Below are 15,718 nucleotides of genomic sequence, written 5' to 3'. Positions count from 1 at the left end.
GAGCCTATCAGCCTGCTTTACCCAACATGATTCATGGGGGGAGGTCACATCCATCCCCAAAGCCCTTTGCCTCCACCATGCATTTTATGGCATACTACTTTCTATGCAAAAGAGACTGAGTTTTATGACATGCAGGGATACATCATGGGTGGATATGAGAGCTAAGATGATTGATGAAATTGGATTAGATTTCAGTTTGAATCTCAAATGTGGTTGGGGTGGTAGCCTAGGCCTATGTTTTTATTATTCAGCTGTCTTTGGGGTGTGATGGTGTGAATTCAAGGCAGAGAGCTTAGAATGTATTCAACGTAAAAAGATTCATTGACCTAATAACTGGCTCCCTTACTCCACGTAAGAAAAGTAATATTTTGTATTCAACTATGAATAACACTCCTCTTCAATATTGACCTTCTGTATGAATTCGAATGACAGTGTTGTATTTACTTAATATCAGTGAAATAGTTTGCTGAGAACGTCAGAAATATTATAGGCCTACATAAGGTCACCCACTGAGCATGTTCACAAATAAATGACTGTGTTCCCATTATATGAATGGATTCTTATTTACAAAATGTGATGCACATGAATTGTTATAAATGCCTTGTTTCCCTATTATATATGATAATTCAGAGACTCTGCATCCAGCAACAGGAACAGCTGAGTAACATCCCTCTCTGTGTGTGTGTGTGTGTGTCACAATGTAATCTATTGATGTAGGATTTGTGTCTTGTTGTTTGTTAAATGTTGTCTGTTGGACATTAAACTAGGGACTGCAGATATAAATTAGCCTAGGCTAACTCTGCATCAATGGATTAGATTCATCAAATGACAACATGTATGTTACAAAATTGTATATAGACACTAACAAATAAAATTAATGAATAAATAAATAAAACAATCAGAAGAATCCCCATTCCACACTATCACGTGGCGTAGACACTGACACTTGGTGCTGCTGCTGGGGATGCCGGTGCAGGGGAGGTAATGAAGACTTGGGAAAGGTCACACTATACGGCCATTATTAAGTCCCCTAGATGAAGAAGTCATGACAGGAGTCCTCACTCACCTGTTAATCTTCCTCTTCCTCTCTCTATCTCTGTACTTAGTGTCTGTATACTATCAATGTGTGTGTGTGTGTGAGAGAGAGAGAGAGAGAAAGAGAGAGAGAGAGCAAACACATAACTCAAAGGCTCCACCTGCATTTCCCAAAATGAATTGGCCCTCACATCAGTCTTCTGAGATGCATTCATATTGCGTCATTAGCATTTAAAAATGACCTATTGATTTTACATCACCAATCACTTCATAACTCAAATGACTGCAATCTTATCTACACGGTGCCCTTTGCGCAAGCCAAACTTATGGGCAGTGGCGGACATTACTTGAGTACATTTACTCAATTACTGTACTTGAGTCATTTTTTCATGTATCTGTACTTAACTTGAGTATTTGTTTTATTTTTTACTTTTACTCAGTACATTTAGGCCAAATATCTTACTTTTTACTCCACTACATTTTGATGTTACCATAACTAGCCTGATGACGCCATTGAGCAAATGATGATAGACAATGATAGATAGATATGATAGACAATTTGACACTATCAAACACAAAAGGGAACTGAAGGGTCTGAAAGTGTAAAGCATTCAACAAAGCAAAAAGTGGTTACTTTGAAGTATCTAAGATAAGATATAAAATTAGTTTGTTTTTAGTTATTTCTACATACAACAATTAGTTGATTTTGTCCTTGAATGAAGGAGAAAGGCTCAATGAATTCCTATGTCTGCGCCGAATCATTTCAACAATAGTAAATGCAACTGTATTGGTAATTTCAGGACTTCTACTTTCAATACTTAAGTACATTTGAAGGCAAGCACTTTTGTATTTCCACTCAAGTAGAAATGTAGAAGAAGGGCTTTTACTGGAGTAACATTTAACCATGTGTATCTCTACTTTCACTCAAGTACAGGATTTGTGTACTTCGTCCACCACTGGTCATAGGGTCTCATACAGGCTGTAAATTGTCTTCATAACGCTTTTCCTATGTGAACCCAAGTGATGTGAGTGGTAGGCTGAAGATGAATGTTTTATGGAGCTGATGATTGATTGTGTATTTGTGACATGATGAGCCCACTAGGTCCACTGAAACTCATTAACCTTTGACCTGCACTTGACAGCAACTGATTCATTCTCTCTAAGTCACTCCCTTTCTCTTTATTTGGAAAATAAGCTTCTCTCTTCTCTCATTCTCTTCTCTCACTCTTTTGACTTCATGCATCATTTGTTTGAACCACAACAAATGTCAGTCTATGACAGTCTATGAGAAACAAGAACAACTTATATTTATACTGAGTTGAGTTTGTTTTTATTCCCAATATGTATAATGTAATATGTCATTGTAAATCGCTTTGGACAGAAGTATCGGCTAAATAAATACCATAAACATAAACACATAATATGATGAATATTGACAGGGTTGCCAACTGTCCAGTACAAATACCTGTAAACAGTTATGCAGGTCTAAAGTGACATTGTGATTGATTGTTTGTATTTCAGTAAGTATGTGTCTATCTGGCTCAGTAATAAAAGATGAATTTGAATAATTTATGGGATTTAAAAATAGAACAAACCAGAGTCTTACATGGGGGGAGCAAATGAAACCTGTTGGCTGGTGGTTGTGCTCCTGTAATTTATTATGTCCTCAAGTACAGAACAAGGCTGTGAGCAGCCATATGTCTCCCAGGACTCCAAAACAAATCTGGTTTAAAGAAAAAAAACACCAAGTATCCAACCTATGCTCAAAAATATATTAACTACTTTAGGCACATACCCAGAGAATAATGAATTAGCATTGATTTTAAAAAAGATTTGCGTTGCTGTTCTGGATAATATTTACAAAAGATGATTACATTAAGCAATCCATTAGGAAAAATACACATAGTTGTTTTAACTCAGTTGCAGAAATCACTGTCCAGAAAAATAAACCGCTTTCTTTCACAGAGTTTGCATATTTTCAACATGCAATATTTGGCTAAACATAGCTCTTAATCTTAATCACACACAGCAACAAACAGTCATCTGTGAATGGATGGCAGTCTCCTGTAATGACTAAAAATCACTGCCTCAGAGCCTCACATAAGTGCCATGCTCCTGTAAGGCAGATCAGTGGAATCAGGAGAGGTCCAGGCAAAACGCACCGATCAGATTGGCACTCCTCCTTGCCCGGGGACGATGGTTGCCACGATTGCCACATCGTTTCCTCCGGCTTCTGCTCAGAGGGCATGTTCCCGCACGGGTCCCTGAGGGTTAGGCTCCCGGACCGACCGGCAGGGCTGCAGCACTGAGCTCACCACCGAGTTCCTCAGCTGCTTCAGCACCATCCACAGCAGCAGCCCCATCAGCAGCAGCAGCAGTGAGCAGAGCCCCAGGTAGATGGTCAGATTCCAGCCCCAGCTTACCGCCATGGGCAAGGAGGTGGACGCCACGAGGAACCTCTGGGGGGAAGGCATGAAGTGTCCGCTGAGGTCCGCAGTAAGCTGGCCATCCGACGGTGCCTCAGTGAAGACGAGGACATGGCACAGGTGTGGTGTGGAGCTGCGCGAGTGCGGGTGTGTGACGCTCCATGCTGTGTGTAGTGGTTCTTGCTCTTGTTTCCTCTGTGTGTGGTGCAGTGAGGGTCGTGTGTGCTGTGATGGAAAGCATGCCCCTTACCATGCAGCGTCTAGGCAGAGTGAAAGGCTGTGTGGCTTCTCACAGCTGGTGTCTCCACCCCCTCTGATGCCTAAAGCAAACATGCTCCCGATTCATCAATTGGTGGTGCGAACACACTCACACACACAGAACCTGGCACCAGCTGCTGAGATGTCATCACTTGTAGACAAAGCAAAATGACTTTCACTCTTACTAGGTCAACAGTATTGAATGCGTGACTAATGCAAAGGCTTATGCTACAATATCGATCTAGATAGGCTACTTGTTGAAAATATAGGCAACATCTCCAAATGATAGGCTCATGAATTACTCTGCAACATATATTACATATAACTGCCAATGTATTAATAATTTATGTTTCAGTACTGTGGAGCGAGAATTGAGGAAAAACTGCCATCTATATCAGACAGGCACTGCATTGTGACTATCCCCATTTTGTCACTGGACTATATTGTGTTATCAACAGGCCTGCATTTCCAGGTCTAGAATTTTGATATATATATATATATAATTGTAATTTTAAAATATATGTATTTAAACATTTTGGGATTTCACATAATCACATATCACATAATAATCAGCAAGAGGAAAACGAAGCTACAAACCCTTACTATGCTCTGCAAAGCCAAAGGCTCGCCCAGTGGTTTTCAAAGTGGGGGCTGGGGCCCCCTGGGGGGCCGCGAGGGGGTGCCAGGGGCACCTCAGCAAGTTGGAAAGAAAAATAAAAACAACAAATAAATACATTTGAAACATTTTAAATATATCCATTACTATGATGGTTGTTATACAATGCCATTATAATAATTAGTCACATATCTGAACATTATTTTCCATGATAATGACTAGGAATAATAGTAGAGTGATAGCTCTCATATAGCAGAAAGCCCCAAATGTAATTTTACACACTGTATGCTCCATCACAAAATGCTTGTGGCTAAAATAATTATTAGGATTATCTTAATGTATTTTTAAATTTGCCATAGTATTGTCGATGGGTTTAATAACACATCAAGGGGTCCTTGGCCAGAACCTAGTGGTATTTGAGGGGCCTTGTCAAGGAAAAGTTTGGGAACCCCTGGGCTAGCCTAATCTACCGACTACAGAGTACAGACATCTCAAACAGTTCTTTTGAGATCAGTGGAGTAGGCCTACGTGTTGACAGATCCATCCGAGGAACCGTTTTACATAATACTGCACTCTAGTGGTCAAACTGCACAGGAGACTTTCACATTTATGTATTAATCCCAAATATTATTGACTGAGTTTTACAAACCATTTAAATGTTAGGTGATGAAATGTTATGAAAAAGCTGCTTTGGTTTGCTGATAACTTTGTGGTTCTCCAATGCGTCCCCACTTGTTGCCTTTGCTGCATCTATTTGCACTAGTGCTGGCTTGAACGTTCCCTATGCTCCGAACGTGCCCTACAGTTTCACCATGGCAACCACCTCCTTGTTTGAGCATGGGAAAGCCTGTTTGGGCTAGCAAAGGAAGCTACAGTCAACGCAATCATGCTCTGAAGTTTACATATGTTTAGCGAACAACATATAATTAAAATGATGCGTTGCCTTATATGTAACGATATCTTCTAGTAAAAGAGGTAGCTGTTGCAAGGCGGAATGTGCCTTATTTTACATCCTCGTCGACCAGATGGCTATGAAGTGGCTGGCTAACGTTAGCTAAACTAAACTGGCTTACTTACTTACAAACTGGCAACCTGCTAATCCCGATGTTAATCCACTGTCAGAAGATGTGTCTCTCGATTCGGACGAGATGTGCTGAATGACTGAGTTGAAAGCCTTGTTGCTTATGCTTAACGTTGCATTTAACTTACACCGTTAATTTAAATGTTAAGACGTGACTTTTTCAAGGCAACCAGCCAATATCATTTAACAAAAACGTGAGCTAACGTTAGCAAGAAGACGTATCGTTTTGTAAAGATGGAAATAAACTTGAATCATGTTGATTATGTGCAGGTAGGTAACGTTACTTTTATTTGCTGTGATTCACACGGTTATGTAACATTAGCATTATTGCATGAATGTAATTTTGATGCTGCTGCTAGATTGGCTAGCTAACATTGCTATTATGAACAGCTGATTTCGCCAAATTAATATCTGGCGATGACTAGCTAACGTTATCCATGGAATAGTTGTAAAATGTACGGTACGTGTGTAATGTGGCAAATAATATCCCCTGTTGAAGAAGAGGTTGAAGCCAGATCTCTTGATATCTACGCTATCTATGAAAAGTTTAGTTTGAGTAAATTCATCAGCAATGGGAGAGTAGCAGCTAACGTTAAATCGAAATGTCTCGAGTTCAAGATAACGACAAAGTTAACATTCTAGTCAAACTCTGTTTTTGCAGGTTGGAGTGACCTCTCAGAAAACGATGAGACTGCTGCCTGCGATAGGACGCAAAGCTACTCAAAAGGTAACTGTTGTGTTGTGTCCAACAGTGAATAAATCATAGCGCTAACATCTGCTGAGCACTTCGTTAATCCGTTAAGGCAATCCTGGCAGTCACCGTATGTAACTGTTCACATGAGATTAATCAGTCAACTATGTTGCATTTAGTCAGTGAATACTGACCCCCATTTCGTCTACATAATGCAGCGTTTATTGATACCATCATCATATTCTCTACGCTATAGACTGACCCGATCCCCATTTTTTGTTAGGTGGCAGTGGCAGATCATGATGGTGTACTGACATGCTTTGGGATGAAAAAGGGAGAGGCAGTGGTGAGTACAGTACCTCATTTTCCAGTTATGCAGGTAGAAACACTTCAAATCAATTTTGCAGCAAAACAAGATCTTGTGTGGTCATCTGTTTTATGCAGCCTGTGTTTAAGACGCTACCAAGCCAAAAGATATCCAGGCTGGAACTGGGGGGAGCCCAAGGGACTCCTCAGGAGAAGATCTTTGTGTCTTGTGGTTCTGAAGTTAGAGGCTTCACCAAGAAGGGAAAGCAGTTCCTGTCCTTTGAAGCCAATCTGACAGAGACCATAAATGCCATGTGAGTAGGCAGTATTCACTTACTGCGTGTATTTAACAATTTCCCAATCAAATGCCACTGATTTTCATGTCATAGTTGCACTAGGAAGAAGGACTGGCTGATTTGTTTTAAGATGTTGAACATAAAGCTGTACTCCGTAATGAGAGGTGTAAATGTAATGTAACTGAATGTATAAGTTGCGTTGTTTACAGGCACGTTTCCGGAGCTGATCTTTTCGTGTGTGCCAGCTACATCTACAACCACTACTGTGACTGTAAGGATCAGGACTACTACCTGTCCGGGGACAAAATCAACGACATCGTGTGCCTGCCAGTGGAGAGGGTGGGGCGCACCGTGCCCATTCTAGCCTGCCAGGACCGCGTGCTGAGAATCCTTCAGGTAACTACTCCCTTCTCTTCTCCACTGCACACCTGTAGAACTCTGCAAACTTGTTATGCTAGTACAGAAAATCAGACCGTTGATTTAATTATACTAATTGTTTCTACTAATTAAGTGTGCAGTGGTTTTATTGAGTTCCACGTGCCTTTCTGTAATCACTTGTCTATAATTGTTATTTTCCTGACCTCTCTCTCTCTGCCATTACCCAGGGATCTGAGCTTCTGTATGATGTAGAAGTCCCTGGGCCTCCATCAGTTTTGGAGCTCAACAACCAAGATGGGGGTAGGTTCTCGAATATGGTGGAATAAATACAATGTGGATGACAATTCAAATTTTTGAGGCTACATGTCCCAAATGGATTTGCATGCCATGATTAACACAATCGGCCTAAAGATGTCAGAATCTCAGACAAGTTAGGTTCACATCAGATTGTCTTCTGAGTTTCATGATATCTTAGTAAACCATCCCCTTGACTCTAAACTTCTATGCTTGCTTCCACAAGGAAATACCCCTTCTTGCATGAAATTGTAGGACATTTACATGAAAAGTAATCGAATCATTATAGGCCTGGACTAATCAGTTTTGGAGTGAAATTATAGAACAAAATTTGGATATTTTTAAATTAACCCCTCCTCCTTCCCATTCAAAGGACTGACCAAGTAGTACAGTCTCACAGTGCATTCTAATGACTGTTAAATCTTTCAGATCAACTGTCACGAACATAAACAACCTCTGAATACCTTTTAAAAGGCACTGCTGGCATTGGTATTGAAATGTTTTTTTGTTAGATAGAATGTGAACTCACCTGGTTTGACCTTTAGGTAAAGAGGGAGAGGAAGTTCTCTATGGGACTACAGATGGGAAACTTGGACTGGTGAAAATAACAGAATCCTCTCCTGTTTCAAAATGGGAAATCAATAATGACAAGAGGAAAGGAGGTAAGCATCTGTTACTCCTGGGTCTGTTTTCTTGAGTCCCCCCCCCCTCTGTCACCTCAACACTCCCTGTTGTTCTTAAGTCTGTCTCCTTATGTACTCTACACATGGTCAAGGAGTTGTTTAGGTTAACTGTGTGGGGTTTCCTCCACTAGGGATACTGTGTATTGACACGTTTGACCTTGTCGGTGATGGGGTGAAGGAGATCTTGGTAGGAAGAGATGACGGAACCGTGGAGGTCTATGGACTTGACAGCTCAAATGAACCGACTCTGCGCTTCCAACATGTGAGTTCCTCAACAGTTTCCTCACGGTTACAGGAACTACAGTTGTGTGTTCTTATTCATGATTTAGTAATTCAGTGGAACAAAGTGGTCCTGTCTGAGCCATTAACAACAAATCACAGTCGATTAACGCTGCGGGATATTCATGACTACTGTTACTATGACTTCAGGTTCTGTCAGAAAGCGTTACATCAATCCAGGGAGGCTGTGTAGGAAAAGAGAACTATGATGAGGTGCTGACAACCACCTACACAGGTAATGGTCTACTCTTCACCAGCCAGGGTTTAACAAAACTAAACATGCCAGGTCAACAATTATCTTTCTGATATGTTGGCTTGGGAAGGACAGCATGTTTTATTTCTCGGCTGCCGTGCATTGGATATATGTTGTATATAGATATAGATATAGAGGTGTACTTACACAACTCTGTTGATAACCTCTTGTGTTTGTATTTAACTGCATCAGAAAGACCTACTGCACAGTGCCATGCCTGTGTTATAATGCTGCCCTACTGCACAGTGCCATGCCTGTGTTATAATGCTGATCTACTGCACAGTGCCATGCCTGTGTTATAATGCTGATCTACTGCACAGTGCCATGCCTGTGTTATAATGCTGCCCTACTGCACAGTGCCATGCCTGTGTTATAATGCTGATCTACTGCACAGTGCCATGCCTGTTATAATGCTTATCTACTGCACAGTGCCATGCCTGTTATAATGCTTATCTACTGCGCAGTGCCATGCCTGTGTTATAATGCTGATCTACTGCAGTGCCATACCTGTTATAATGCTTATCTACTGCACAGTGCCATGCCTGTTATAATGCTTATCTACTGCACAGTGCCATGCCTGTGTTATAATGCTGATCTACTGCACAGTGCCATACCTGTTATAATGCTTATCTACTGCACAGTGCCATGCCTGTGTTATAATGCTGATCTACTGCACAGTGCCATGCCTGTGTTATAATGCTGCCCTACTGCACAGTGCCATGCCGGTGTTATAATGCTGCGTTGTTTGACCGCTTGCTCGTGTGTGCTGCAGGCTGGGTGACGGGACTGACCTCTGAGCCCCAGCAGATGGAGGCCGGTCCTGGAGAGGAGGTGAAGATGAGCAAAGAGACCCAGGCCAAGGTGGCGGCCCTCAGGTACCCACTCGGATGCACCACATCCATGCATTAGTGAGATGGAGATGCATTAGTGTGTGGGGAGTCTGGGTTTTACAGTTTAATTTTATGGAATTGCGTCCTCCTTAAGTTCAATTTATAAATCAATTTTGGATGTAAAAACCATCATCTGTATCCAGGATATTTTCCAAAATATTTACGAGATTTGACTTAGGCTGTCATGCTACTCTCAGCTACTCATGCATTTGTATGTGTGTGTGTGTGCGCGTGTGGGTGCATTTGTGTATGTGCGTGTGTGTGCGTGCGTGTTTTGTGTGTGTGTGCGTGTGCATGCATGTGTGTGTGTGCAGGGCTGAGTTAGAGCAGCTGCAGGTGAAGGTCCTGCAGGGCCGAGAGAAGTACCAGCAGAGTTCTCAGTCCAGCACTGCCGTCTCGGCCGTCCCTGTGTTCAGCGTCAACGACAAGTTCACCCTGTGCCAGGACGACGCTAGCTACAGCCTCACCCTCGAGGTCCAGACTGCCATCGACAACTTACTGCTGCAGGTCAGGACGGTCACCATGGCAGCTGATGACACTGTGACAAAACAAAAGCACCATGGAAACCATAGAATTCAAAAGGAGTAGAGTGGACATTACCTCTCAGCTTCCATATACAAATGGTCCTGCTTTAATAAGGACCTTGATGACAATTATTACTGTGGCTACTTGTGGCTACAGAAATGCAACTTATGCCTGCAATTAAATGGTTGTGGAATAATCAAATAATGAACATAGTGCATTAACATCCCCATGGAATAACCCTTTACATTTTGGCGCAGATCCAACTCGTGGGCGGCTTAACAAATTTAGTTTCACTTTCACTGATGGAGCATTGGCATATATATATGACGCAAGTGAACTTCAGGAACAGCTGCCGTTCGTTCAGGTTTCATGTCAACAAATAATAGTAGGCTAACGTTGAAGGCGCAGTCAGGGATTCCACAGGAGATCACGCTTGTTTGTGTTTATGTTTAAGTTTATTAGCAGACGCAATTTTGTGCAAAAAAACGTAGCCTACATTATGTTAACCAAGGAACCAAATTAAACACGCCAGCGAGATAGCTCGCCCCTACCTTCAGTAGCCTATTCCCAGATAAATCCACGCATTGTTTCGTTTTTGTTTGTGATACAGGCAATGCTTGTAAAATCTACTCTTTTTCTAAGTCTGTAGTGGCGACCAAATGTGATGTGCAACTAAGACCTGCAATCACTAACTGCTGATATCTGCCAAAAGAATGACCATAGCATGATGTAAAACCATCTGTCCACGCTTTGTTCAGAATGGTGTTAACAGAGACAGGTGCCCTTGTAGATTGTGCAATACAAGATATTTAATCTGTTGGTGGTAAAATATTGATTGTGTAATAGAATAGGGAAATGTCTGACAACACCTGGCAATTACCACACAATTTTCATTACATGATTGCTTTCATGTTTGCAACCAGAGTGACGTTCCTATCGACTTACTGGATGTAGACAAGAACTCTGCTGTTGTGAGCTTCAGTGAGTGTGACTCGGAGGTGAGTCTGTCAGCGTTTTTTCGTATGAAGTATCCAGGAAACCCATTCAAGACAAGACAACCAAAACTATTTGCACTAACGCTGACTTGTGTGACTTTCTGTTCATTCTGTTCAGCAACCAAACGGCAATTTTCTTCTGGCTACATACAGGTGCCAAGCAAATACCACCAGGCTTGAGTTGAAGGTAAGGAACTCAAGGAATTGGTGCTCTTCACTATGCTTAAACTGTCAACTGTCATAATTTGACTTAGTAACTTTCCCTGGAGTAGATACTCAGCTGAAAAATCACCTGCATATGTCTGTATTAGCCAATAGGTGGGTTTACATGAACAGTTTTTTGTCACTTTGACTAAAGTGTTCCGAATTAAACATGTGTGCCACCTGTTTACATGGGGTACGTTCTATTGGATTAGGTGCTCTCAAGTGCTCTAGAATCTTTGATTGGAATAGCCGTTGCTGCTTTGCTTTTGCTTGAGAAGCTACATTGGGAGACCTGATTGACTGATTTAGTTGGAATAAGAACGGAATACATCACCCCTTTCATTCAAAATTCGAATTGGATCGGCAGTTTTATTCCGATTAAGGTGTTTATATGTGACATCTGTATTCCTATTGAGCCATCATTCTGATTCTAATTGGATTAAAAGTGTCCATGTAAATCCATGGCAATAGCAAGACTAACAAGAATTATGATAGGTTCTTTTCAATTAGAGATGCACCGATATGGAATTTTAGGGCCGATAACGATAACCGATATTTATTGGTTTGTTGTGGCCGATACCGATACGATAACCGATAATATTACTAAAAAAAAACTGTGAAAAGTGATTCGGGGAAAGCATTTAATAAGCATAATTTTATTGCAGTAATTTTACCTACCACCAAATGATGGACAGAACTCATAATAGTCCTCAATAGTACGGCAGTCAACAACATAACAGTAGCCTAGCCCTACAGTATGTGTGGCTCCTTTAAGTGAACCTGACGTCAGTGAATTGCGAGTGAGTGGCTAGAGAGTTTGAATCGTTTTTATTTAGAACTAAACACTCATAAACGGCTCAGCTTGGAATAAGCTACAGTATAGCGACCAAATCAGTGTTTGTGAGGGAAACTTAGGTTTAGTTTTAACTGCGGGTAACTGAATAAAGCTGCAACTCCTCAGACTGTATCTTATGCTTATGTCCGTCTACTCTGTTGCGCACAACCTGCTGCAGCAGAAATGAAAGGAGTTAGCCCCGAAGGTTTTAATAACTTATTATGATGACCTGTCTGAAACTGAAGCACGAATGGTTAGCATATTTCTAGGTAATAATACAAAACCCAAGCTAAAGTAATGCAAATATAATACTAAAACACAACTTAGAACTAGGCCTACTTATGTTCTCGTCCTAATAACGAGTTTGTTTATTTGTTTCCCCGACCAGTGCGGTAAAGTGCAAACACACCAGCACAAGACGGCACTAGATAGGGCTGAGCTTCGCTCTGTTAAGGTTAAATGGCGGATCATTCACGAGAGGATTTTGAGATGCACAGATTCCCAAATGAACGCATATCCACAGATTTTGTTAGAGTGGTGAAATACATTCACACCGCTGACATTATATTGAGGAAAAAGTATAGCCAACCAAGCTCAAGTAGCTCAGTGTAGCCAGACGGACTTTAAAAAATATCGGCGCAAATTATCGGCCAGAATTATCGGACCGATAATAATATTTTCATTTTTTCACTTATCGGCTAATAATATATCGGCCGCCGATATATCGTGCATTCCTATTTTCAATGTTTCCTTTAGAAGTTGAAACAAATTTCCCTGAAAAAAAAGAGATTGAATTGAAACTGAAATGATATGAAGTGAGAGCTAGATATAGCCTGCTCTGCATCAATAGACTGACGACCCAACTATTGTGTCCTCCTCTCTCAGGTGAGGTCTATCGAGGGCCAGTATGGCACTCTCCAGGCATACATCACCCCTCGCCTGCAGCCCAAGACCTGCCAGGTGCGCCAGTACCTGATCAAGCCTTTATCGCTCCACCAAAGAACCCACTCCATCGACCAGGACAGGTACGGACCACTTCACCAGGGAAGGAAAGAACAACTCTACCAATGTCAGGTCTTAAAGCAAGGAAAATTTGAGTGTCGGTGAAGTAATCATCAGATACTTTCAAAGTCGTTATGTGTATAATTATCTGTTTTCAAATCATAAACGGCCTGGCCTATGCTTGAATTCAGGCACAGATACAGAGATCATTTATGTGCAACCACGTTTTCTCCCACATCAGTCATCCCTTGAGTTGACAGGCTTTAAGGATAAGGATTTACTCCAGACCAGAAGTGGCAGTAATGAGCCTCAACACATCAACTATAATTTTATCGAAGTAATAAGTTGCAAGCTGCAATCTTAACATAAAACAAATCCAAATCAAGACCAAACTTGGGTAATTACTTGTTGTTGGAGAGTGTTTCAAGGTTTTTACATTCAGAAAAGAATTTACTCTGACATGTTCTTGTGAACACTTAATGGCTTTAACTTTATGGCTTTATTGCTTTTTTCAATTGGTTACCAGTGAAAAGTGACTTAAAATGGCACTTTTATTTTGTTTACCACTATCATGTTTTCTGCTGCTGAATGAAAACAATCACTCCAATTAGAAATCAGAGCAAAGATTAGAATTTTTAATGTTGTTTGTTTTTTCCTGGCTTTCTGTTCAATAAACACACAGACCCGTGAACACGCTGAGCCTGGTTGGGCAGTTCAGCTTTGCGGAGATCCACTCATGGGTGGTGTTCTGTCTGCCAGAGGTGCCCGAGAAGACCCCTGCAGGAGACAACATCACATTCTACTTCCAGAACACCTTCCTTGGCACCCAGTTGGAAGCTACTTACTGGTGAGATCAACACGCCCGTATAGATGAACAGTGCTGAAGTCAAATGTAAATGCTTTATAGCAACTGGGAGGAGGGGTGGTGGAGAGTGTGTGTGTGTGTGTGTGGGGGTGTGTGTGTGTGTGTTAACACTTAACAAAGTGTTAATAGCAACTACAGATCCCATAAAAGGGTTTAACTGGAGTTCTGGAAACGTGTTGCATTTTGTGATGTAATTACTTTGAGGAACGGGAATGGTTTAGTGATTAGTGGTTGCAAGAGTAAACTGGACTTGTAGTGATCAAATTATCTTTACAATCTTATGTTTTCTGTTTGATTTAAAGCAAAGGGGAGGCACACTTCAAATCTGACAACATCTCCACAATATCAATACTAAAGGATGTCCTATCCAAAGAGGCCACAAAGAGAAAAATTAACCTGAACACATCTTACGGTAAGTACTGAACCATAGTGGCACAAAATGCAATCTCTGACGATGATCATGGAAATCTACTGTCTTAAAAACCACAGAAAGAAAATCCCCCTCTTTCCCATGGAATATGCTAAAATGAGGACTGAAATGAGACATTACCATACCAAAATCCTGTGAAAATGTGGTCTGCTCTATGTTGATTCTCACTTATTGTCAAAATGCTAAAGACTTTGTGTGGTGATCTTTCATTCATTCGGATGTTGTTGTTTGCACAAATGTGTGATATCTGTCCCTGCTGTACAGATATAAATGAAGACTCAGTGAGCCATACACTGAAGATGATTCACCCTAAGCTGGAGTACCAGTTGTTACTAGCCAAAAAGGTGCAGCTTATTGAAGCACTAAAGGTGAGCTACAATAGGTCTTCATCGCTGTTACTGCATGATCCTGTTATCATAGCTAGCACATTAAGTTGGGGACTGATTTTTTGATGTACCAAGTAACTTGGTCAAATTTCATGGATCATACATACTGCAATTTCATGGATCACACACTATCCCCACTGTGTGGTGCTTTGGATGAAGTTGTCTATTAAATGGATTCAACTAAAATGCCCCTGTACTGTGTGAAACAGGAACTGCAGGTCCACGAAGGCAATGCAGATTTCCTTATTCCTGAGTATCGTGGTATTCTAGATGAGTCTGCCCACCTGCTGGAAGAGTACAAGAAGCAGCCAGCCCATTTGGAAAGATTATACGGTATGAGGATTTAGGTGTTCATCCTGATTTTAAAATGATTAATACAACATGAGGCCAAAAGTCATAATTTAAGAAGTATGTCTGCAAATCACTTTGATATAGACAGATTTTGTGAGTAAGCTAATATTTGTTGTGTTTTTTTATAGGTATGATAACTGATCTCTTCATTGACAAATTCAAGTTTAAAGGACAAAATGTGAAAACAAAGGTTTCGTTGTTACTGGAAATTCTTGATAACTATGATCTGAATTCTTTAATGGATTTTTTCAATGAAGCTTAATCCATTACATGGTACAATGGATACCTTATTTATGTTGTGTAGCTGTTTGTCTTATTTTGTCAGTAGACCACTTGTCTTGTAAATGATCAGGTTTTGTCTAGAAAATTAAAATCTCAAGATATTTTCTGTATTGCCTTTAAGGAATGGCCATACATTATACTTTAATATACTCTGCATATCGTGTTTTTTGACAATGTAATAAATTTACATTAATGTACTTTGTGTGTGTGTGTGTGTGTGTGTGTGTGCAGAATATTCAATTAGAAACAGTTAGAAACCTAGATAGCTGCTAGGATAAATCTTCACTTCCAATAACCACAAAATATTTTGAACAATTCCGCAATAAATGAATGGAATAAGAGTCAAAATGACAGAAT

At 40.7% G+C, this 15,718-nt stretch overlaps 1 protein-coding gene across 1 annotated transcript; it reads left to right on the top strand.

Moving 5' to 3' along the window:
* The first annotated feature begins 5,152 nt into the window (after positions 1 to 5,152).
* bbs7 (Bardet-Biedl syndrome 7) lies at positions 5,153 to 15,561 on the top strand. The gene is made up of 19 exons (XM_042075394.1): positions 5,153 to 5,686; positions 6,078 to 6,143; positions 6,391 to 6,453; positions 6,552 to 6,727; positions 6,919 to 7,105; positions 7,315 to 7,387; positions 7,927 to 8,043; positions 8,196 to 8,326; positions 8,494 to 8,578; positions 9,369 to 9,471; positions 9,801 to 9,993; positions 10,935 to 11,009; positions 11,125 to 11,193; positions 12,931 to 13,070; positions 13,730 to 13,894; positions 14,215 to 14,324; positions 14,607 to 14,710; positions 14,938 to 15,061; positions 15,208 to 15,561. Exons 1-19 carry the CDS (start codon positions 5,651 to 5,653, stop codon positions 15,339 to 15,341), a joined length of 2,151 nt encoding a protein of 716 aa, XP_041931328.1. The 5' UTR covers positions 5,153 to 5,650; the 3' UTR covers positions 15,342 to 15,561.
* Positions 15,562 to 15,718: the final 157 nt, after the last annotated feature.

The sequence above is a fragment of the Alosa sapidissima genome, chromosome 20 (genome assembly GCF_018492685.1).
Source record: "Alosa sapidissima isolate fAloSap1 chromosome 20, fAloSap1.pri, whole genome shotgun sequence".
Taxonomy (NCBI): Eukaryota; Metazoa; Chordata; class Actinopteri; order Clupeiformes; family Clupeidae; genus Alosa; species Alosa sapidissima.
This window is presented reverse-complemented; position numbering and strand designations above follow the sequence as displayed.